General features: G+C 36.5%; 1 protein-coding gene across 12 annotated transcripts in view; it reads right to left on the reverse strand.

Moving 5' to 3' along the window:
* Nucleotides 1-25635, reverse strand: part of LOC120425920 (RNA binding protein fox-1 homolog 1) — a 344723-nt gene that overhangs the window by 17277 nt on the left and 301811 nt on the right. For 11 of the 12 annotated variants that reach the window (XM_039590596.2, XM_039590573.2, XM_039590565.2 and 8 more), the window contains one exon: nucleotides 13097-13175. In XM_039590596.2, the coding sequence (XP_039446530.1) occupies nucleotides 13097-13175 (79 nt within the window). The remainder of the gene's footprint in view (nucleotides 1-13096; nucleotides 13176-25635) is intronic. The other variant, XM_039590582.2, reaches the window with a different exon arrangement.

Consider the following 25635-nt stretch of genomic DNA (forward strand, 5'->3'; position numbering starts at 1 on the left):
TGAACTCCATTTTTAGGAGGGGTAAAAAGGAATGAAAATGATTGATGGATTTTTTTTGCAGTCGAAATTGATTTATTTTATATAAAAAAAACTTGTTTTCTCATGGGAAAAGGTAAACATTGATTTTTAAAAATTATTTTTCCGAAACTTGTTAATCCACCAAATTAAACAATTTAATAAATTCAATAATTGAAAAATTACAGCCCCAAATTGACTGCTTTCAGTGCCAATTATGAACTTTTTCCGATCAAACAGTTATTACAGTCCCACCCCTTTGAGCCACGACAATTTAACGCACAGCTGTCCCATTTGATTAAGTACCTGCCACCCTCGCGCGCGGTGACGACCATTTGTAAGGGTAAACTACAATTATTGTTTTTTGCTGTCGTTTGGTTTTTTTTACTACCCTGCCCTTAATAGGTTTTCGTTTATTTGTCACCCAGGTGTGGCGCAGGCATAACTCGTCGTCACTTTTATTTTTTATTCGACGAAACTGGGGGTCGTTTGCAAATTGAGTAAAAAAGTTGGTGAATATTTTATTTTATTTGTTTAGTTGATTTTTTATTCAGCTGATTAATGAAATAATCAAACAATTACTTCATTCAAATATAAACTACGTAATTTACGACCCCACCTCGCCACATTTTCGTGCCCAAACATATGTCAAGGGGCAGTGGGTGGGTGCGGTGTCCTTTCCCATAAAGTTAAAGGATCGTTAAATTGGCCCCTGTCGGGCTGGGCTTGGTGTTGTGGTGTCATGCTGACAATTTGATACCTCCACTTGGCTTCAATCATGCACACCACACACAGTGGCGCTGAGGGTGAAGGAGCACACGAACCAAAAAAAAAAAAACAAAAAAGGATATTTTCATATTCGAAGCTTGGGGACACGAAAACCCAATATAATATATGTATCCGAGTGGTAGTCGCGGAGTGTAAATATGTGTACAAAACCACTTACTTTATACGATGACACTTTGATTGGGCGGGATTGCTTTATTATTATGTCATTTGGGGTTAGAGCACCTGATTTTGTGTGGGAGAGGATTATTATTTTTTCGTGTGGTAGAGGGTATCATATTGACTCCAACAAGCCAATTGCGGTTCCAACACAACTAAGAATAATTATGACAATTTCAATGTTGTGTAGTATTGTGGATTTAGCTGATAGCTGGATTTTCTAGCATCTTTTCACGGTCGTTGGAAACGGTCGTGAATAGGCCTAGGGGTGCCTGATTGTTGTGCGAAATTCAATGAAAAAATGTTACTGACAATTTTTATCTTTAATCACTTATTCAACGTTAAAAATACATTCTTGCTAATTTTTTATAATGCAAAATATTATTTTTCTTGAAAAAAGTTTCCATTTTTATTATGTGCTTATCCCAAGCTCTGGGTCGATGTCGCCATGATGCGACCACGTGCTCCGTTTGTTTGTCAACAAAGCTACAGCTGGATGATGAGACGAAGTCAAGGGGGGAAGAGGTTTTGACATTTATAATCCCGCATTTGACCCGACGATTTTTTTGACGGTCGTTTCCAACGACCGAATCCAGTAAAGAACTGACCGTACAATAAATTGAAATGAAAAATGAAACATAATACGAATGAATCATACAAAAAAACATTTTCTGAAACAAATTTGGCAGACAAATGGCCCTAAAATTTAAATATTCATTGCAAAAACGTATTGTAAACATAGATTAAAATCTGGCTTGAAGAATTTGTACAAACCTAGCTAAAAAGAAGGTGTTTCAAAGTTGAACTTAATCTAAGCATAGCTAAACACGAAACGAGCAAATAATAATAATTCAAATTAGATCAATAAATAAAAATATATTGTGCGCTTTGCAGCATTGCCTTGCCGTTCTCGATTGCGAGATTCCTACTCGAAACTTGGTGTCCAAAGGCTTGATTGCTGAGGCAATTGCAAACCTCTTTTTACACCTTAGCTTCTATCCACCCCAGGATTCGAACTGACGACCTTTGGATTGTGAGTCCAACTGCCTACCAGCGACTCCACCGAGACAGGGCCCAGGGAGACGACCTGGACTTATTTAAATTACAAAATTAAAAAAAAATGAATTCCAACTTAAATCGAAATGTTATTTTTTTAGGGCTTATTTGAGTTCGCAATCAATAAACATAAAAAATGATTTTTTTTTTAAATTTAAGGTTAGGCTATTTAATTTGCCAAATGTACTGGGGTAATTCTTTGTGCACTCACACAAAATCGGAAAAAGTTGAAAAAAAAACCCTTCTTCGACTATTGAGAAACTTTGCTTCAAGGATGATTATTTAATTTTATAATCATATTTAACATGTTTGAACTCCTTTAAAAATATATTGAATTTTTATGAAATACCATGTACAATCCCGCAAAAAGTTTTTTTTCTATTTTTTATTTGAAGTTTATTTTTAAAGTTGAGGATGATAGGATGTCTTTTATGAAAAAAAATTACGACAATTTAACTGAAAAAGTTTACGCTTAAGTAATTTAAATTCTAAAATAATCAAATTTAACAAAAACAAAGTTTTTTACCTGTCTTACTAAAGAAAGGTATAGGTTTTACTTTATGGCTGGACGTCATTTTCATCTTCGTAAATATGTCGATTCAGCATGAATTTTTATCGGAAAAATCGCCAAAAAATCACACTGCTTTAATTTTCGACGCTCTATCGATTCACCTTGACAGAACTCGTCTATCTCCAACCCTCGAATTTTGAGAAAATAAATTCCGTGGAGTTCGAGTGATGTCCGTGTGTGGTAAATTTTTTGCCAAATTTTGTGTCGCGTAGTCCTCGGCTCCCCTTTTTCGATTTTGATATAACAAGGGTCATTTTGATACCGAATTTCGAAATATCCATCTGTTTTCGGATGCGGCCAGACTTTTCAACAAATTCACTGTTTTCAAATGAAAATATGGTCAAAATTTTTCATTTTCATATCTTTTATTTATCTCAAAAATTGCATTTTTCGAGCTCTACAACCTCCCAAATTTTCAGTCAGATCCATAATCTGGTTCTGGAGTTAGAACCGTTTGATTGACCTACCATAAGAAAAAAAATCCCTAAAAAAAGGTAAAAGCCCACCTGGTGACCTTCGCCAACACTTTTCATTTCCGATTTTATCCGAAATTTCTTTCTACATTCATAGTACAGACCATGAGTGAGCATCTGAAACAAATTTGACATCTATCGGCAATCCGGATCAATTTTTAGAGCGATTTACTTTTTGCCTTTCTTACTAAAGAAAGGTATAGGTTTTACTTTATGGCTGGACGTCATTTTCATCTTCGTAAATATGTCGATTCAGCATGAATTTTTATCGGAAAAATCGCCAAAAAATCACACTGCATCGATTTTCGACGCTTCGTCGCCAAGTCGACAAGTTGTCAAGTTGAGCTTCGAATACTGGCGCGAGAATGCTGGCGCATATATTTTATGGCTCGACTTATACTCGTTTTGTAGTAGCTTGTCTACCGATGTTTCCTACAACATGTAAGATATCGTAGCTTTTCGGTTTCTTTTGCCGTGTCCGTTTTTGCATAACTGTCCAATGTTTATGCAAAAACTTTTGTGACATAGGACATTCATCCGGCTACAATCAATTTGTTTCCCGTGTGCTCCTTAAATCGCCTAAAAGTAGACTTCATTTTTTCGCGATTTCGTAAGTTTATTTAACAGGGTTCATTGGATTCCAATAGGAGCTTTCTAAGCTTTTCATCGTTTATATCGTTTTCAAAGTTTTCAATGCTGGCGACGCCAATGGCTTTCTATATAAGGTACTTGCGATTGAGGGTGTAGTGGTGCGGTTGTAAAAATAGCTATCTCTGACTCTGTCACTTTCGTAAAAGTTGAATGGCTATCTTTCCTGCACCGTGCGGCACACGCGGTCCACTTGTACCTCGGTTTTTCTTTACGCCTGCTTTGTTCGGTACGATGGTACGATGAACCAAAATACCAACACACAAAAGGGCTCGTACCGAAGCTAGAAAACCAAAACCGCGGTGTGCTTTGTCACTGACGCATGGGAAGCTTGCTATGCTCGCGTTTGTCATAAACTCTTGTTTGATTAGGAATATGTACGATTACAAATATTCTTTTGTTGAAAAATGCGTTTTTTATTTCTTTTGGAAAGCATATCATTTATAATACTTTGCTTTCATCATTAGACTTTCTTTTGTACTGACGTTATAAATAAACAAAGTCGTTGTTATGAATTTAAAGAAGAAGTTCTACTATTGTTATATTCTTTAGTAAGAAAGGCTCTATCTCACCCCAGGTGGGATTAAATCGGGTTTTTTTCTATTTTTAAACCAACTTAATAACATGAAAATTGAGCAAATTCCGCCAGAAGAAATTATGCTCAATTTTAACGTTTAAGCAGAAAACAAGAATTGAAAAGCCACAAAGATGTGTTTCCGTTCAAATACCTATATACAGCAATTCCCCACGAAAACAGCATGATGTGAAAAAGCGATAACATATACTTTTTGGGTACAAACATTTTCGTAATTGGTTCCCGTTTTTCCCGTTTCAAAAAACAAAGTTTTTATTTTCAAAAAAATATATCTCGGAATCCTGTTAATGAAACTTCACCTTTTTGAGAAATATGTTGTAAAATTGTACGATGAATCTGTTAAAAATATTTTCAGACATAGGCTCTTTGGTCCCAAGACCTCCAAAACTCCAAAATTTTCATACGACCTTTTCAAATATAAGTCTAGATTTTCAAACTCCAAAATATCTTTCTATTAAAGCTCAATCAATCAACTTTCATTTGTGTGCAAGACAGCTAAAATTGGTTGAAATTACGCGGAGTTATGATTTTTTGAAAAATGTGTTTTTCGAACCACCCTAACACAGCGAAGGTCACCTCTAAGGTCAAAAAAAATACGGGTAGAATTATTTTGGCCAAGGAGCCTCCAGTTTAATTTTTAAGCAACGCGGCGAGCTAAAACTAGTACAGCCGTTTCGGAAAAATGATTTTTGTAAAAAAAAACTGATCTCTGCGTAAATTGTCGACCACCCTAATCGCTAAACACACAAAAAAAAAACGATTTTTTTATTATTTTGACCAATAATCATCCATTTAAAAAAAAAAGTCTTATCTTAGCTCATGTGTTTTGTTTGGCGAGGAATCGCTGTAGTTCAATCAAAATAAAAAAAAATTGGTTTATTATTGAAAAAATGTGTTTTTTTTTATCAATCAGAATTTAGGAGGAACTGCATAAAATGAATAAATTGAAGCTTTAAACCCACAACAAAGCTTTCTCTACTTAATCCAACATTCCACAGAAACCACTCCCCACAGCCCATTTGCAAATTCGCAAACACATACATGCACTGAGCACAGAGGCATAAATAAACCGAAACCCCGAAAACCAAAATGAGCCTTCTAAATCAAATCAGCGGCATTAATTAATCACCGACCGCAACGATTTCGGTTGGTTTGCCATTACTGGGTGGAAGGCTGGTGTGGCATTTCCGGGAACAATACGGTTGCTTTTATGGGCTGGATGTGGGAGCTGCAGTGGGAAACCGATTCATCCCGCGCATCGACACCGACCGCCAGTTGTTTATTGTTGTTTGATGGCTAGTTTGGATAGTATTATCGATGCTAGTTTGAAGGAATCTTGAATTTTCTTAAAGTTTTGGTATCAAAAAGAAGTTTTGTTGAAATTATGAATTGCAAGGCCAAAATAGAGCCACTTCTTACAAGAACAAAATCAACCCAGCTAAAACTAGTCGAAACCGATTTGCACCCATGAACTAGAACATTAGTCGCGCTCATTCCACGAACAATGGTCCTGAAACACAGCTCAAATTCCAGGAGCTACCGCAAAGCTCCACGATGCCCCGGGAAAATGGCCGGGACAAGCTCCCGGAAAAGCCACAAAAACCAATCGAAGCTGGTACCGCCCAGGCAGGAATCATCCAGCGGCGGTAGTTGTTGTTGTGGGTTGTTGGTTCGATTCGCGTTCGTGTTCGCGCGTACATTACTCACCCCCCTCCGCCTGGGTGGTATTCGCAAACAAGCTTATCAATAACAATACACAAACATAGCCCACGTGGAGCAGCCCAAACGCACGTGTCCAAACAGGTGGGGGAGCGGCACCTCGAAGCAATGCAAAGGCTGTGGGAATCTAACAGGCTGCATAGAGGTAATTAATCTGGCCGCCCAAGTTATGGAAGTTCGGAATTTTGGGGTTGTTTAATTAGCGATGTTGGAAGTGTGGGGGAGGCTTCGGCAAATTGCAGTATTCAGCTAAATTGAATATGGGAGTCGAAATATTGAATGGTGAAAATGGCTTTGGTTCGTTAAAGCTGATGGCGAAACTGTTGTGTAGTAATTAAGTTCAAATTTTATGGCCCATAAAAAAACATTGCGACATTGTTATTAGGTGAAAATCGGGACAGTTTTAACTATTTTTGATGTATGTAATATGTGTACATGTTAAAGGTTCAAAACAAACAGTGAATACCTTTAAAATCATTCCCTTAGCATAATAAAAGTTACAGCACATTGAAATTAAAAATTTTCCCATTTGCTCCACGCCCAGGCCATATAAATAAAAAATGACTTTTTCCACGTTGGTCGATCTGGAGATCTTTTAATGATTTTTTCATGGATTAAAAAGTAAACAGCCATCAAGGTTACAGTTTTTGATAGATGTTGCAATCAATTCCACTGAATTTTACGCAATCTATTAACCAGTATTAGTGAACTTTTCGAAAATATCCTGATTCTGAAAATGTATCAATTTTTGAGATTTTTTTTTTGAGAATATCTTCAAAACATACTAACCTAACACCATACTATATAAATAAATCAGTTTGATCAATATATTTTAGAATAGCACAATTTTTCTGTAAAAAAATGCACATGTCGCATTTTTTTATGGGCTATAACTAAGAAAAATATGTTTTTTAGAAATTTTGAAATACAGTCCAGACTTGATTATCCGAAGGTTTGTATGAGACTTCAAATAATCGCATAACGAAAAAAATATTTTTTTCGCTTTTTTTTATTTTTCTTGTTTTCAACATAAAATTTGACTTCTGCGACCCCATTTTAGACTAATTTTAATAGTTGATTGCAATGCCTATTAAATAAAAAAAATGCATTTTCCAATATCGTATCACCGCCATTTTTTCCGCCATCTTGAATTTAAAAATTCTAAATCACTTTAGCGCAGGTGGGGTCATGCTTAAGGGGTTACATACATGTAAATCGTCAAAAATGTCAGAAATTGATATGAGCACTAGGGTGTAATATGGTTGTATGGAAAAAAATAAAGTTGTCCAAATTTAGCGAGCACAACCATTTTTCAGTTCCTTTTGGGGTCCTAAACAACTCCCCAAAGTTTGGGAACGATTGGTTTAGTTCTCACTTTGCGCAAAGCGATTAAATTTTCCATATAAATTTGTATGGGAAAAACCATTTTTTTGGATTTTGATTTTTATAAAATCCACGTTTCACGCTGTACTAAAACCGGATTCATATTCGGATGCTCTGGAATGTGCTCTACAACTTTCCCGAAGAGAGTATGGTGCTAACTTGCTCCTATAAAAAGATACATCGTGTTCAAAACTCGTCTAAAACGTGTTTTTTGCTCGAAAGTCACGTTTTAGACGAGTTTTGAGGACGCTGTATCTTCTTTCAGGGACAAGATAGCACCATACTCTCTTCGGGAAAGTTGTAGAGCACATTCCAGAGCATCCGAATATGAATCCGGTTTTAGTACAGCGTGAAACGTGGATTTTATAAAAATCAAAATCCAAAAAAATTGTTTTTCCCATACAAATTTATATGGAAAATTTAATCGCTTTGCGCAAAGTGAGAACTAAACCAATCGTTCCCAAACTTTGGGAAGTTGTTTCAATTTTCAATTAGTTTTTATTAGTAAATAATCAATTCACAATTTCGTAATTCTTATAACCTAATAGAGTTTTGGAGTTCCTTTCAACTATGATTTGAACTATAATTCATTTTGATGTACAGTGGACTCTCTCGTTGTCGATATTGAAGGGACCGTCGAGAGCGGGAGTTATCAAATTATAGAACGAAAAATCAAAGCAATCTATTTGAAGGGACTGAAAAATTTATTGACAGCTGGAGCAATATTGATATCGAGAAGATCGACAGCCAGAGAATCCACTGTAATTGGATATTCTAACAATGGATTTGGCAAGAGAAGGAAAAATAAAAAAAAAAACCTTCTAGATTTACTAAGGAAAATGATAGAAATAGAAAAGCTTAAAACTAAATCACAGTATGTTTTGTCCATTGACGTCGAAAAACTTCGCTGCACAAGGCAGCTTATCCGTTGTAGATGTACTTCATCATCAGCTCACTGAGAGCTTGGAATTGTTCTGCCTTGTTCCGGCAGGCACGGAAGCGCGTGAGCATCTCTCCAGCAAGAGCGAAAAACTCGGGAAGCGTGAAGAGGTCATCTCCGGTGACGTCTGCTTGTCCCGGTGAAGTACCACTCCCAGAAGCGGCTACTCTAGCGTACGAACCTCCCCAACCGGGAGGGAACGCTGGGTTGGTCGATGGAACCGCTCCGCCGCCAGCTGCTGCAGCGTTCGAGCTAGATGTCTTTGGAGGTTGGCGGGACGCTGGCGCTTTCTTCTTCTTGTCCTGCTCCTCGAGGTACTTTTTCCGCGCGGCACAGCCACGGAAATTCGCCGTGTGGTTTCCACCACAGTTCGCACACTTGACGCGCGCTTTGTGCTGCTGGGCGTTTTCCCCCAGCTGGTCTTTCCGCGGAAGATTGCACCTTTCGGTGAAGTGGGTCTCACCGCACTTTACGCACCGGGGTGGAAGATTGCAATTTCTGGAACCGTGTCCGAATTTCTGACAGCGGTGGCATTGAGCTGCGTCGGCCGGATTCTTCGTATAGAATCGCCACGTCACAAAGAAGCCGTCCAGTGCTTTGATCCGCCGTAGGTCCTGGATTTTGACGGACCCGCGATCGAAGTACAAGAGGTACAAGGTGTACGTACCTGTCACCGTAGTCGATTTTGAGAGCACCTTTATCTCTCGAGGCTTTACCTTGACGCCCGTCAGGTGTTCTTCCAGGTCGGAGATCGGGCGGTCCGGATATCCCTGAAGGACGATCTTCACTGGGACCTTCTCTGCAGGATCAAATGTGAAGAATTTGAAGTTTCGCAACTTCAACTTCTTCACCACCAGGTCGAAATTCTGTTTATTGTGCGTAATAACTTGCACTGAAGTTTTACTAATTTTCAGACAATATTGGAGTCCCTCAAGCAACTCGTCAATATCGTCTGCCAACGTTTCCAAAACAAAAATTGGAGGTGGTCGTCGTTCCTTCGGAGAGTTACACTTTTTCTGCTTTCCTTGCTTGCGCGCAAGTTCATCATCGTCATCGTCGTCGCTAGCACTGCTGCTGTCACTGGCGGTGTTGTTTTCTTCTCCACTCAGCATCTCAAATTCGTTGCTGGTGGGAACGTTGGAAGTGGTTGTTGTCGTAGTGCTGGTGGACTGCTGCTGCTGCTGCTGCTGGCCGGAAGTGCTTCCGGATGCCCGGGTCGATTGTCTCGTCCGTACTGGGGACTCACGTGGACGGTATGACACGTGTAAAAACGATGGATCGGTGACGTCACTGGGCACGCTCCCGTGCGCGATGGCGGTCGATGCGGCGTTGGTGTGTTTACCTTTCTGCACTCTGCCGGTAGATGAACTTCGCGGGTTTTTCGAGGCCGCACTCGAACTGCCTCGGCCACGGCCGGCCCTTGGCATGCTGGAGCAGCAAACTCGCGGGTAAACACGGTTAATTACGGCGAAAAAATCGAAAAGTTTGAGGAGCTCCGAACAGTTGACTGTTGCTGGCTGGTGTTGCCAGTCCCGATGACTTTGGGAAGTTGTTTAGGACCCCAAAAGGAACTGAAAAATTGCTGTGCTGGAAAATCGATTTTGATATTACACCCTAATGAGCACACACTTAATCTTTTTTTATATCTGTTTTCAGGGCATTAAAATATACATTTTTATCTATTAACACTCAAACGCTCGGGTAGTCATTTGACCCCTATTTTTTTTCTTAAAAATCTCATAACTTTTGGTAGAATTGACCAATTTGGATGCTTCCGGTTGCAAAAGATCCAGATTTGTCTATATTTTTAACTGTCAGATGGGGGACAAATATGGTCCACTTTTACCGGAGATATTCCGGATTCCGTTGGGGTACCTCGGCCCTCCTATTTGGGGTTTTGGTCAATAGAACAAAAACCATTTCACAGAACAATGCCGGAAATGATGCAAAACTTCAAGGCATCATTCTTATACATCCTCCAGCAAAAATAGTTGACATGGTTAAGTCCTACGGGGCACCGGAACCGGTTCCATTTGGGCACCAATCGACATCAGCTCAGTGAACCGTTTCCGGTTGGAACCTGTTTCGGTGCCCGAAGGTCTTGACCATGTCATGTATCTATGCAGGATGATGTATTAGGATGATGCCTTGAAGTTTTGCATCATTTACGGCTTTGTTTTGTGGAATAAATTTTGTTATATTGACCAAAAACCCAAATAGGAGAGCCGAGGTACCCCAACGGAATCCGGAATATCTCCGGTAAAAGTGGACCATATTTGTCCACTATCTGACAGTTAAAAATATAGACAAATCTGGGTCTTTTGCAGCCGGAAGCATCCAAATTGGTCAATTCTACCAAAATTTATGAGATTTTTAAGAAAAAAAATAGGGGTCAAATGACTACCCGAGCGTTTGAGTGTTAACAAAACAACAAACAACAACAACAACAACAAACAAAAAAAATAGGTTGTATCATTGCCGAGATACAGCTATTTGAAGTTAGCAGTTTCAAAAAACGGGTACCACGATATCTCAACACTGCTTTGACCAAATCGGCTCAAAATTTTGGTGAAGACTTGTTAAACCGGTCCCGTGTGCATGACGAAAACCGATTTTCAAAACGTTTATTTAAAAAAAAAATAAAAATATTTTTATTTTTCTCATATAAAGAATCGTCAGTTTTTGATTTTTGTAATTTTTAAAAAAGCTAAATTTAAAAATCGGGCTTCATCATGCACACGGTATATATCTTGAGAGGCTTCACCTCAAATTTCAGCCAATTCGGTCCATCCCATCTCGAGATATCGTGGCACCCGTAATCAACTCAGTGTTTAGAGAAAAGCGCTCACAAAGTTGACAGTCCGCTTTGCGCATGGCAACATTTTGAACTTAAATCGTCTCTTACTCAGTTAAATCATGAAATATCTGCGTGAAACATTCAGGAGTGATTGAAAATCATCTTTTAGGTGGATTTAATCCCTTAAGCTCGACAGTAAAAAAAGCGAACGAAAAAAAATATTTTTTTTAGTTTTAGAGCCCTACACAGAAAAAAATGATGGTAAAATTCATCAGGAAATGGTGACAGATTTTGTGGCAAAAAAAAAGAATTATTTTACCCCAGAAAATTATGAATTTTCATCAGTTTTTGATGAATATTCATCAGGTTCACATTTTTACACATTTTTTTAGTGTAATATTACTCAAAACAGAGGTAATATTCAACCAACCAAATTTTCACCTTCCAAAATTCAACTTTTTTTCTCTGTGTAAGCAATACCTACAAGTTTGCCGAACCGACAAAATCGATCAGAAAGTCCGTTCTCAACACAACAAAAAAAAAGTTGAATTTTGGAAGGTTGAAAATTTGGTTGGTTGAATATTACCTCTGTTTTGAGTAATGTGTAAAAAAAGTGTGAACCTGATGAAAATTTACCAGAAATTGATGAAAATTCATTTACCATCATTATTTTCTGTGAAGAAACAATTTTTTAAATACTTTAATGGTCTATGTGTGAACAGCTGGTCCAAACATGGAAGCTTTTTTGAGAGTACATAAATTCATAAGCCCGCTTTTGTATCTTGACATCTTTGAACCATCAAACCATTAAATCTTATTAAAAACGGTTAAATCGCTATGAATTTTTTTTGGCGGTGCTTTTTATCAAAATTTCCCTAAAGTACTTTTTGATTGCAAATTTGATTTTACATCGAAAAATGAATTTGAAAAATTTTGGCGACCAATATTTCGATTTTTTGATAAAATCGGTATTGATTAAAAAAATCAAAACTCGGTCAATGATTTTTTGCACAACCTGGAAATTTCTGAAAAGTTGGCATTTGATGTCCTCTAAAACACAAAAAAAATATAAATAAAAATAGTGTTTTTTTTTGCAAATCAAGTTTCAATGACAAAAAGTTAAATAAAAAATCACCAAAAATTTTTTTTTTCCAATGTAGTCCGTATCCATACCTACAACTTTGCCGAAGACACCAAATCGATCAAAAAAATCCTTCAAAAGATACAGATTTTTGAATTTTCATACATCATTTTTGTATGGACAGCTGCCAAATTTGTATGGAAAAGTATATGGACAAACTAATGATGCAAAATGGCTTCTTTGGGCATACCGAAGGCACCAAAAAAGTTTCATTCGGATTAAAAAGTACAAAAAAATCGAATGACCGAAATCTGAGAGAACTGCTCAAAATCTTGCTGGTAAATTAGCTTTCAGAATACTGATCGTTAAGCATTAAAAAAATCTGAATTTTTTACAGAATTTGGTTAAAAAATCTAAGTGTGCTTCAAGACGAGTCATTTTGTTGCACGGTGTTTTCAATGCTAGCAAAAGTATGGAGACGCATGGTCAACCACAGTGAGCCACCAGCAACCAGGCGTCTCCACCAAAATACACCTGCTTTTCCATGGAAGTCGTTGGACTGCTTTGACAAACAAGCATAATAATCACTCAATCACTTCCGCCCATTCACCACACCGAAGGCTCGCTATTGTGCTGTGTTTACACAAATCAAGAGTGGCAACTATCTGTTACCGTGTCTACTACTCTTGCCCGAAAAGGACCTCGTGAGAGCTCAATAACAACTTTATTGGCCCCCTTTTCACTTTACTGAGAGAGCTGATAGCTTTCGCCGCCATTTCCGCGGGTGGGGAGCTTTTGCCGGTGCAACAGTGAAAAAGTATAAGTTCGTTTGATACATAAGGGTAGAGTATAATAAAAAAGTGTTTCACATACAAGCCAGTCACTCACCTGTAGACGATAGTTGGGGTCAGCCTGGGCCGCTGCCGCTGCCAGGAAGGGATCGTAATACACACTGTCAGAGTTGTGTTGTTGTCCAAGTGACACGTGGCAAACAAACGTGGAGCGAGAGCCCGACGACGACGTTGATGGTGATGAAGAGCCAAGTCCAAACAGATCCGCGCGGGCACAGGTTTGTTGTTGTTTGTTTTGAAAGAGGAAAGAAGAGCAAAAAATGAAAGAAAAACAGTTAGCGAAATTGATTTATTTATGCCCGGCTCCCTCACCTGGAGAGAGTTCAGGTTCAGGTGGTTAAGACCGTTTTTTTTTTTGCGTGTCGAATTCACCCCACCACGACGGGGGTGAGAATAAATTTGATTTTGGATTTCCCCCGGGGGACCTTTGAAGTTGCCTGGTTTGCTGGAGGTGTTTTGGTTCGACGCTGGAAATCAAATATATCACGGAATCACCGCGGGAATTCCGGGGTTTTTGTGACGTGGCATCGATTGATTGGACGCGGGCGCTTAAATTTTTGGTGTGAAAATGATTTATTGATTGATTTGGTTTATTGAACTCGGGGTGCAGATGAAATACCACAGCCGTGGGTGGTTGGACTCCTCGGCGGGAGAGTTGTGGTTAACCATCCGAACACAATCTGCGGGAATATTGGATATTAATCCGTTGTTATGATAGAATTCTTAGGAAAAATAAAGCTTTTTTTTTCAATTATTGGTTTAAATACCAAAAGATTGTGTCTCTGAGTCCAAAGTCCAGAGAGGGTTTTTCAACAAATAAAACATAATTTTGCCTAAAAAAGCTTAACTCGGTAAGTAAAATAATTAATTAGGATATTTATTTGTAACTTCCTTGCAAAGTATTCTTTATAGTTTAGCAGCTAAAAAGGTTCTCCAATCCTTTGTATCTTGTAAGAAAATACCGAAATTTGGTAATGAAGTTCATTATTGTTCATCGTACCAACGATTTTCGGTAAAATTTTGTTCATTTTGACAGATGGTTCTAAACTTTACCGATTTTTCAACTACCGAATTCGGTAAAAAAATCTAAGTGTGTAATTTTAAAGATTTGATGATGAACCGCAGAGATACTTTTTTATCATTTGTGAGTTAGTTATGTTCAATCTAGTTCAACTAGATTAATATTTTTTTCAAACTCTCTGTAAAAATAATACAATTAGTCAGAACATATGGGATTTATGTGAACAGGGACAGCACACTTCCCAAAATTAAATATTTCCCCCATGCATTTTTTAACAAATTCGAAGAAAACAATTTTCAGGTTTTGTTCGTACATAATTTATCAAAAACGCATACTTGTCCCAAACGTCTTAGCATATAAAATTGCATGCAATGGGACATTTTTGCGATTATTTTATTAGTGTGGGACGATTTGGCTCAAATATCAATGAATATTATTACTCCACAGAACACAGAGTCAATTCATTCTAAAAAATACTTGTTATTCAATCATTTTCAGCCTGAAATGGTGACAGTTTGGAAATTTGGTGTCAAAAAGCCCAATTTAATGGCAATAGAAAAAAATGCAAAATTAGTTTAAAAAATTATGTCATTTTTCGGTATTCAACTGTAAAAAAAATTAGCACATGCCTTTGGATGGGAAATTAAATGTACTTTTCGAATCTGCAATAGGTTTTATTTTCATTTAGAACATTTTTTTTCGTTTTAAAATTTCGTGTTTTTTGTAACTTTGCAGGGTTATTTTTAAGATTGTAACAATGTTCTACAAACTTCAAATACCGTTTCGACCGTATCTGCTAGACCAAAGAGCCTAAGTCTGAAAATAGTTACGTATTTCAAAAAACAATAAGATTATATTAGATTAGATTAATGATCATAAGAAGAAAAAAAAAAACAATTTGGCAAAGTTGTGTTTAATATTTTGCTACATCTGCTTAAATATTGCAGTCAAAACTTAAGAAAACACTAACTCATTTTTTTTTATTTAAATCAATGATTGAAATGTTTAACCTTACGTCACATTCATTCCTAATAATTAAGTTAATTCGAAAAAGAAAAGACCGCAAAATTTCTACCCAAAACCACCCGTCCAAATTAATACTCTCCTTAATTTTGCGCTTTTTTTCCACGAAACAAACCGTCCGCTCTCAGTTGATGGAAGTGCAGCCATTAAGGACCTGTCATAACACCATCAATAAACGAGTAATGGGCGGTGCTGCCCCATAGAAATCGTTTCACTTTGTAACTTATTCGACTCGTCGGTCGGAAAATCGTCTCACATTTTCATTACAAATTTCCCAGTTACGGTGTGGTCTGCCCAGTTTCTTTATTTTAGGTTTGAACAGTGAGCATGAAAGCAACAGCCATAAAGAAGGGGCTTCTTCAATTTAGGATTTTTTTATCGTTTTTCTGTCCGTTTTTTTCCAAAGTGATTCTAAAATTTTCCACAGAAAAATCGAAAGTACCAGAGCGCCTGCGGTGTTCCGTGGGAAGGAAATGCTCTTAAATTTAATCCCACCTTGGAAATGCAATCAATTTTGCGCTTTTCCGGCGGCTGTCGGTCTGGCGCAAATTTACAGTCTGTTGGTTCAAAGTTTTCCGACATATCGATATCATCATCGCCCCGCAGGGGCGTCTTTCAAAAACGTTTACTTGAGGGCACGGTGAAAAACTCTTCTGAAAATTTCACTTTTTTGGATCGCTTTGAAACGTGAAATTTTTCAAGGGTGTGCTTTCTTAAGAAAAGTAAAAGATTTTATGGCAGGAAAATTGCAATCGAATCCGATCAACTTTCTTCAGCAGTCAGTCAGTCAGTCGGGAGGGGATTGAGCTGTGTGGCAGATTGCGTGCACGTTACTCCTTCACACTGCCTGTAATTGGAGGAGATAATGTTAGTCTAGCGCGTCGAATCACGTGGGAGCAGAAGCTTAAGGATGCCCGCAAGTAACGGGGGTGTTTAAAAAAAAAAGAGTAAGGATATCAAACTGTGCGGTAGAAGCGAGAGGGAATGTTTGGCCACGTGTACCGGATTACTTGGCACTGGGTAATTGGAACATGTTTTCAGCTTTTGCATAAGTAGCATAACAGTTATGTAATTTAAAAAACACGATTCTACAAAATTAAAAAGAATTTCAGAATCCCGAAACGTCATTAAATTATTGTTTTGTTACCGTCCAAATATATAAACTTTTTTTTCTATTTTTCCTTGACTTCAAATTATTCTAAAGATTCCATAGATTTCAGATTTTTTTATTTTCGAAATTTACAAAAACACTAGGCATTTTTTCGTCAAGCTGACTTTTTTGTGTGTTTAAAAAATCAATTTTAATTGTTTTTGTATGTGAACCTTGATAGGTTTTATTATTTTCTGATATTTGCTGACCAATAATTATCTTTCTGAAACTGAAATTTTCTCAATCGATTCCTTGTGTCGAAATAAGCCATTTTTTATCCTCCCCACAAGGCTTCATACAAGAGTTCTGGGAAAATATTAGAAAATATCTAGAGAATAGATTTTTTGATCGATTCGGTGTCTTCGGCAAGTTATAGGTTATGATTAGGATATTTTATTTGCGTGCTGCCAAATTAGCTCATTTTTCATCGACTCATCTTAGTTACTACTGATCACATTTTTAATTTGAAGAAATAAAGTTTTCTGATTTAAAAAAAAATATTAAACTCGTCAATTTGTCATTTTGCAATTTGTCAATTTGTCAATTTGTCAATTTGTCAATTTGTCAATTTGTCAATTTGTCAATTTGTCAATTTGTCAATTTGTCAATTTGTCAATTTGTCAATTTGTCAATTTGTCAATTTGTCAATTTGTCAATTTGTCAATTTGTCAATTTGTCAATTTGTCAATTTGTCAATTTGTCAATTTGTCAATTTGTCAATTTGTCAATTTGTCAATTTGTCAATTTGTCAATTTGTCAATTTGTCAATTTGTCAATTTGTCAATTTGTCAATTTGTCAATTTGTCAATTTGTCAATTTGTCAATTTGTCAATTTGTCAATTTGTCAATTTGTCAATTTGTCAATTTGTCAATTTGTCAATTTGTCAATTTGTCAATTTGTCAATTTGTCAATTTGTCAATTTGTCAATTTGTCAATTTGTCAATTTGTCAATTTGTCAATTTGTCAATTTGTCAATTTGTCAATTTGTCAATATACCAATTTGTCAATTTGTCAATTTGCTATTTGTCAATTTGTCAATTTTTCCATTTGTCAATTTGTCAATTTGTCAATTTGTCAATTTGTCAATTTGTCAATTTGTCAATTTGTCAATTTGTCAATTTGTCAATTTGTCAATTTGTCAATTTGTCAATTTGTCAATTTGTCAATTTGTCAATTTGTCAATTTGTCAATTTGTCAATTTGTCAATTTGTCAATTTGTCAATTTGTCAATTTGTCAATTTGTCAATTTGTCAATTTGTCAATTTGTCAATTTGTCAATTTGTCAATTTGTCAATTTGTCAATTTGTCAATTTGTCAATTTGTCAATTTGTAAATTTGTCAATTTGTCAATTTGTCAATTTGTCAATTTGTCAATTTGTCAATTTGTCAATTTGTCAATTTGTCAATTTGTCAATTTGTCGATTTGTCAATTTGTCAATTTGTCAATTTGTCAATTTGTCAATTTGTCAATTTGTCAATTTGTCAATTTGTCAATTTGTCAATTTGTCAATTTGTCAATTTGTCAATTTGTCAATTTGTCAATTTGTCAATTTGTCAATTTGTCAATTTGTCAATTTGTCAATTTGTCGATTTGTCAATTTGTCGATTTGTCAATTTGTCAATTTGTCAATTTGTCAATTTGTCAATTTGTCAATTTGTCAATTTGTCAATTTGTCAATTTGTCAATTTGTCAATTTGTCAATTTGTCAATTTGTCAATTTGTCAATTTGTCAATTTGTCAATTTGTCAATTTGTCAATTTGTCAATTTGTCAATTTGTCAATTTGTCAATTTGTCAATTTGTCAATTTGTCAATTTGACAATTTATCAGTTTGTCAATTTATTAGTGTGTGTGTGTGTGTGTGTGTGTTGTGTGCAACCAACCAAACGGGACCATCAGTTTGTCAATTTATTAGTTTGCCAATTTGTCAATCAAACGGTTGCAAAATTGTGCAAAATTGTCTTAAATTTATTCAAAGAAGTACTGACGAGTTGAAAAATACGACGAGTGCTGAAAAATCGAGTTACATACTTTTTTCTTGCATAAAAAAAAAACACTTTCAAATAGGATTTTTTTTGTGCAACGTTTAATTACCCGCTTTAATTTAGTGTAGAACGATTCAGCGCTCAAATGAACTTTCTGCAATTCCGTCATAAAAATAATTACTTTTACTAAAGCAGTATTTTCAAATCGGAATTACATTTTTTTTCGAAGGTGAGGAACGAAATTAAAAAAAAAGATCGATTGATAATACAAATTTAAATCTTGAAAATACTTTTGGGAAATCATTCAAGTGTTTTTAGGCCTTTAAAATTTTATTGCATGTATAACTATTGGCAAAACCGACTCGGTCCTAACCAGGTCCCAGTACCGAAAAGGACCTAATAAAAATAATTTTATGAAAAAAAAAACTATTGGCAAAACATGAAAATCTCATTGAAAAAACTTGTAAAAAAAAGCGAAAATTTTCAAAAGACATTGAATAACGCTTATTTATGCATTTCAAATCAAATAAAGACTTTAATCTTTTCGCTAATTTTGAACTTTTGACCACGGACCGATACAAAACGTAAAAGTTTAGAAAACATAATACCTAAAAAAAAATCATTGAAATTTTAACGGCAATGTTATATAAAGCATTTGTGATACTTTTTGTTTCGAAATTTAGAATATCAGGCTTGAAATTTAGTTTTTTTTGCTCCTCCCTCAGCCTTAACTAGAGCCGAGGAATAAAAACTTCAATTAATTTGTACTAGCCTTAACCCTCTACAACCCAACCCCGCCTCTAGACGGGCTTCGATTTAAAAAATCGCCAAAAATCCATTTTTCAACCAAATTTTTGATCTTAAAAAAGCATTGGAAAGAAGAACTTTTAAAATTTTGGAAAATTTTAGGGTTGGAAGTTTGACTTGTTTTATGTGACTTTGCCAATTTTTTTAAAAATGTTTTTTTTAGGGGTCAACTTTGGCTGTGTTTTTTACTAACATTTCCTATATTTTAAGTTAAAAGAAGTATGCAGTAATTTTTCTAGTGCCCCAGACTATGCCTCTACGTATTTATTTACAATTTAAATGATAATGGTTCCATTTTATAGCAGAAAATGTGAAAAACATGCAAAAAATTGAAAAAGTTACTGTAAAAACATGAAAAAATTAGATAGGCAAAATGTAATGATAGAAGGTGGTAGGGTAGGCCAAATACTACCAAAAACAAACATAAACTAAACAAGATAAATGCAAATTAAAATACTAAAAATGAAACAAGAAAAACATAAAACAAGAGAAGTAAAGTTTTTCGTAGAACAAAAGTTGCTCAAAATGACCTCCTGAACACGGGAAAAATAAAAAAATTCGAAAAAAAAATTTGGGCAGTAGAGGGTTAAATATTTTTCGATTTTTTTTGAAAAAACTGTTGCTTGAATAAGAATTAAATATTTTTTGATCTAATTTAAAACTCAATGCAAGGAAAGTTTTCTTTATGTTATGTTCTCTTTAGAATTTAAATGTTTATCATTAAACACAGACCGACTTAAATTTAAAAGAATGATAAGAAATCCCAACAGAAGAAAGAAGGATATTTAAAAATTCAAAATCTGCAGCAAACCTTTTTCTTTTCAAACGGATTCAGTGTCATATTCTCCACGGAAAGGGAACTTTTTTTTATCCCAAATGAATCTTGTTAGAATGCAAAGAAACGCCAAAAGGTGTCCTTTTTTCCTCGGTCGCCACCAGTAACACCAGCTGAGGTGATAAATTATTCAGGGGTTTCATGCCGCGGCTAGCCGTGGAGACGTTTATTCGACAAATGAACGTCATAAAAAAAATGTCCGGGTTGATGTTTCCATTTGAGTTTCTGGGGTGAGAATGTTAAATTTTTGCTGTAAATATTTTAATTTAGTCTAAATTTAAGAAACCTTTTTAAATTAGATTTCTTGCAATTTGATTAGTGTTAGCTTTCCGAACTTTTTTTTCACAGTAAGTACAAAGTTTCTTTCCTAGTGCGTAAGGTGAAAGCTCCATGAAAATTGCCATTAATTCAAATTTTTCCAATTTCCTACCTTTCACGAACTCACTTCAAGATCAGCTTTTGAGAGGGAAAAACTTTTTCCTTTCCACAAAGCGGCAAAAACCAAAAACAACAAACTGGTGTTTATATATCTTCACTTTAATCTGCGCCTTTTCAACGCAAAGCAAAGAAAAAACGAAGAAAAGCAACTTTTGTTTCTTTTCGAAACAAAACTATACTTCCCTCTTTGTTCCACAGGAGAGAGAGAGTGGGTCACGACGAGGAAAAACTTTTTAATAAGCGCATCGCACCGTGTGCAAAGTTTTCGCGCACATGCCTGCCCCTGCCCCTGCTCATTGTGTGCGGCCAAGCTGAGGGAAAAACATTTTTCCTGAAACTTAGTGCGGGAAGTTTCCTTTCCCTGCCGTAGTGGTGGCCATTAGTGTCACACTTACTCACAGTTACTAATAAGGGCCCGAAAAGTTACCTGCAGGTGACGGGTTTGGACAAAGTATAGTTTTGAAAAGAAGACATTTTCATCATTATCAGGTATTTTTAGCTTATTAATACTATTTTGTTGTAGCAGTTTCTCCCTGTGAACGTCACAAGATTCATTCTCAACTCTGCAGTCTTTCTTCGCAATCAGTGAAGTCCGCATGGCAATAAAAACCAGCCTCATTTTCCATTCCGAAGATTTGTGTGTCCCTGGCAAGGCCCGTACACCCGCCGGGGCCAATCTCATTACCGTCGACAATGAAAAACGAACCGAAAATAGCCCACTTCACGGACTGACTGGTGTTCCAAGAGTTCCCAAACGATGATGTCCAACGACTTTTGTCCTAGCCTTAATTTAGATGTCATTTCAGATATCGCGTGCCGCCAGCCAAGATGTCCTCGAGGGGGTCGTCCCACTCGAGATTGGAGTGTAATTTGATCTCGCAAATTGATAGTTTGATGGACTCTTCTCCCTCCCACCCTCTCAGGAGTGGCAGATTTATCGACAGGAGCTTGCAGGCGGAAGCAATTGTGTCTGATGAATTGTGTGGAGAGCTGTAATGATGGAAGGTACAAGGAATCCTTTTCCTTCCTCGGGAGAGTTAATCATTCATGAAGATCCGCGGAATTAGGGTTGTGGGGGGAAATTTTGCAACATTCCAGTCTCCCGTGGAGGAGCTGGGCTGAGCTGTGTGCAGAGTGCATTCCGGCAAAGCCCTTCCGTGATGGGCGGTCAGGCAAACTTTTTCTTCGAATTTGTCTGCTGGAGAAAATCTCTGCAAAATTATTTTACCTTATGTTTCATAAAATCTTCTCAACCTCGAAGAAAGGTTGAGATTTGTATTTTTTAAATTAGCTAAAATGTTTTTAGTTTGTTCCCTTAGAAAAAAAATGTGATGTTTTGAATCGACGTTCGCTTTGTAGTTCATTCGTGTTTAGCATCAGAAAAAAATCAGAATATGTCATAAGATTGTCATCATTGTCCAAATGGTGTATACGTCAGTTCGTCCATAAGCATCGGTACATTTGAGGAGGATTTACAAAATTTTAAGTAAAATTCGAAAATTGATAGAAAACATGTTCAAAATTTTTCGGAAAACGAAACTTTCAAAAGATTTTGCAACAATTTGGCTCATTTTTTGCATGGCGAGGACAGCAGATTTTTTTCAGTTTAATTAGATAAAATCTGTCAAAGGCAACCTTATGAGCAAAACTTCTTAAAAATGGTAAAAAACACTTTTTTTTAAAACAAATTCTTTTAAATCCGCTGTAACTTTAAAAGGGTAAGACTAAAAACAGTGGATAATATGGAGACCTTTGTAAAAAATTTCTGAAAAATCGATCGAAGTTTGGATCACTTATAAAAAAAGGTTTTATAAAAAGACAAAGTACCAATTTTTTTTTTCAAGAGTTTGGAATGCTTTAAACACATCACAGACAAATCACTTACTCAAGAATATGAAATGGAATATGGCAGTGAAAAGATCTAAAAAGTTATAGAAAATTACGTATTTTATTTTCATATCTGCGGTTAACTAAATATAAAAGACAGATTGTAAAAAATGTCCAAATTAAAAATAAACGTGGCAAAGTCGATTCATATCGATTTATTTTTTTTTCCTTTAATTTTTCAGCAGTAAAAAGGTTTAAAAATTCATAAAAAGATACATCTTTTATTTTCATATCTGTAGTTAACAAAATAAAAAAGTCAGAATTTAAAAATATCCCAATTTCATAAAGAATGCCAAAAATAAACGTTGCAATGTTTGTTTTTATCAATTTTCTAACGATTTCAAAGTTTTTCTTTAATTTTTCGATTAAATAAATCGATTGAAAGACACTTATAGAAGCGGTCCTCAATTTTCAACATTGTTCATCTTAATTTTGATTTTATTTCTTGTCGACTTTTGTTTTTTTTTATCCCATTTTTTGCTGAAAAAGATACAGGCTAAAGAATTTAGTTTTTTCGATGTAATAATCCAGTTTTAATGTATATTTTTTTATAATCAGTTGAAAAAAAAAATGTTTTAAAAAATGACTTTGAAAATGTGTAAATTCTTTTTTCACAAAAATTGAGGTGAAATTAAATCGAGAAGAATGAAAATTGAAAATTTACATTTAGACAGAGGTTTTCTGTTTTGCTAGATTTTTATACGATTATTTCAGTATTATCTAACAGTGATCTTGGTCATACTGGTCATGTCTGTAACATAACCACCTTAATTTTTTCTGTTCATTGAGCTCAAATATGACATCAACAATACTCCAAAGCAGCGATTCCCAACGGTCTACTTGAATTACATGGCAGGTGCAGCCTAGAAGATGGTTGTGAATTGCTGCTCTTAAGTGATATGGGAATATGTAATCCATGATGGCCGCCATGATGGATCAGCCGGACCCTAAGATGACAGTTTTCGTGAGTTGCGCGTATTCACCGACAGATGGCCAGTGGGCCTCGTCGGAGTCCACCAATAAAATACGCAACTCAAAATTTGCATGGGAAACTTTTTTTTCGTGACGGCTTTCGCGGCACGCTCACTTCAACTGTTCTAGACTAATATTTGAACGTGGCGTATCTCTAAACAAGCTTTTTTTTAAGAAAATGATTCCAGACTGCTTATTTTGTCGTTTTAAACCGATCAAGGCAAAAACTTTATTTATTTAAACTATTCGCCATTTTCAAAAGTTTGGCTAGATAATATCGAAGGCCGCCATCTTAAGCCCACTGGGCCCACAAAAAGAGGTACGCTCAGTTTGTATGGGAGCTGTCAACATGCTCCCAGGCTGGTGGCGATGGATTAGTGAGAATATTCGTAAGGTATTGTAACATGCAACCAATCACTTAAATTTGAATGATTTGAGAAAGCAAAATGCATTTTTTACCTCAAAAAAAAAAAAATGATTATCCGAAGGTTCTATGTAAAACTACGGATAATCGTGGTTTTGAATAATCGAGTCTGGACTTTTCTAAAAACTCTATTAAAAACGGGGAAAAAATGACAAAAAAAGAGTAAAACACAATGTTTGTTCAATGCAATTGCAAATTAAGAAAAAATAAATTTCACAAAGAATCAACACTTTGCCAAGTACATAAAGTAAGTAACATCTTCAATAAAGTAGCAACTACGAGACAGCACGGCAAAGTGGAATAGTTTTTCTCCTTATCCTGATGATGCCGGGCCACTTCTTGGTCGGGGGGAAAAAGTTGTGAAAAGAAAAGAAAAGGAAGAAAAAACGCAAAAAATGCTTTTTAAAATATTTACGTGATTTACGGAGTTCCCCGTCCGTCCGTCGGATAGTTTCCAGCTGGGCCGGTTAGAGTTTCCAGCAAACTAATCCCCTCACACAGATAAGCATGGTTGGATTGCTTTCCAGCGTTTGAGGAGGGAGGAGTAATTCTTGAGGTACAAGGTAAGGAAGCACCATTAATGTGTTCATCCTTTTCGCATAGGCACGCACAGCGCTTTTGTTGTGGTTAGTTTTGTGTGCAGGCATTTTTTCTCTATAGTTTAGTGTGGCAGTAGTGTTTTTCCATTTTCTCAAGCTGCCACTTCTCACCGCAGGGGGGCTTGCTAGGAAGCTTTCATAAACTTTATGATAAAGTTATGTGAGTGAATGTGTGCGTGCGAGCAAAAAGTTGCTCTTGCTGCCGTGGAGAGTTATTGCTTTTCTTTACTGTTGCTGGTGCAGCTCAGCTTTTCCGGGAGGCCCTTCTCCTCCCTGAGGAGGATTTTCCACATTGTGATGACTTTTGTTTTTGTTTGTGGAGGAAAATTATGCATTCATCACCTCGGCGATGTTGCAGCTGCAGGGCTGCGGATAAAGTTGCCACAACGAAGAAAGTTTTCGATTGCAGTTTGAAAGCTGATCCGACATCGATTATTGTCAATTATTGCTTTTGCAAAGTTTCGACAGGGATATAAAAAATGACACCCTCTTGTAAAATTGTCAAATTATTCCCGCAATCAATCCCAGAAATCTTTTTGATATTTCTGTCCATTTAAATATCCAAACGTCGACAATCTGCCATATCGAGCTGTCAGCCAGTTTCCGGATGTCACCAAAAGAGCAGACATGTGATCTTTCGAACGTGTGTGCGTTCGATTCCGTGCCTGTCAGAGGTGGCTGCATCCCATCCGGTGCTGCAGCATCAGCACACCAGATTCGCAATCATCGACCCTTGATACGACGTCCATGATTGCAGCATTTCAGTTTCCTCCACACAACTGCCAGCGGAGCCAATTCCCAATCTCGTCTCCAAACAGCTTAACGCCCAATTTGTCCTTCGGCAACTGTCACGTACGTGCGCTCGTCAGTTCCTGCAGACTAGTCCCAAAAATAATGAAAAGAAAAAAAAAACTTGACTATTTCAGCAACTCGCCACCAGGTGGTGCTGACCACACCAAGTTTTCCCCTTTACGTCGAATCGCTTCACACTCTTCACCAAACTTTTTTCGTTCAAATTGACGGACAACCCTAGCACACTTTGTGGACCCAGATCGTGTCACGTCAGGTTACACGCGTGATTGTTATTATTGCTAGGATTTGTTCAAAGTACCCGCGTCCGACGCAATCGAAATATTTTGCTTCACGGGGGATGTGGACGTGCAAATAGCAGTGTACCACGCAATATGACGGCGCGGACACTGCTGCTGCGTGTCAATGATGATGGGACGAACGAACCGGCAGATATGATGTTGAATATGGTTGAGCAAATATTGTTGTACCTGGAGCCAGCAGAAGTGTGGCGTTTCGCAAATGATGGGTACACATTTGGGGGACCAAAAAAAAGCCAGATAAAATTTTCAGGGAAATTTTTGTTTTGTAATGTTGACCATCGTGTGCTGTTGCACATGTTTTGCAAAC

This window comes from Culex pipiens, chromosome 3 (genome assembly GCF_016801865.2).
Source record: "Culex pipiens pallens isolate TS chromosome 3, TS_CPP_V2, whole genome shotgun sequence".
NCBI classification, from domain to species: domain Eukaryota; kingdom Metazoa; phylum Arthropoda; class Insecta; order Diptera; family Culicidae; genus Culex; species Culex pipiens.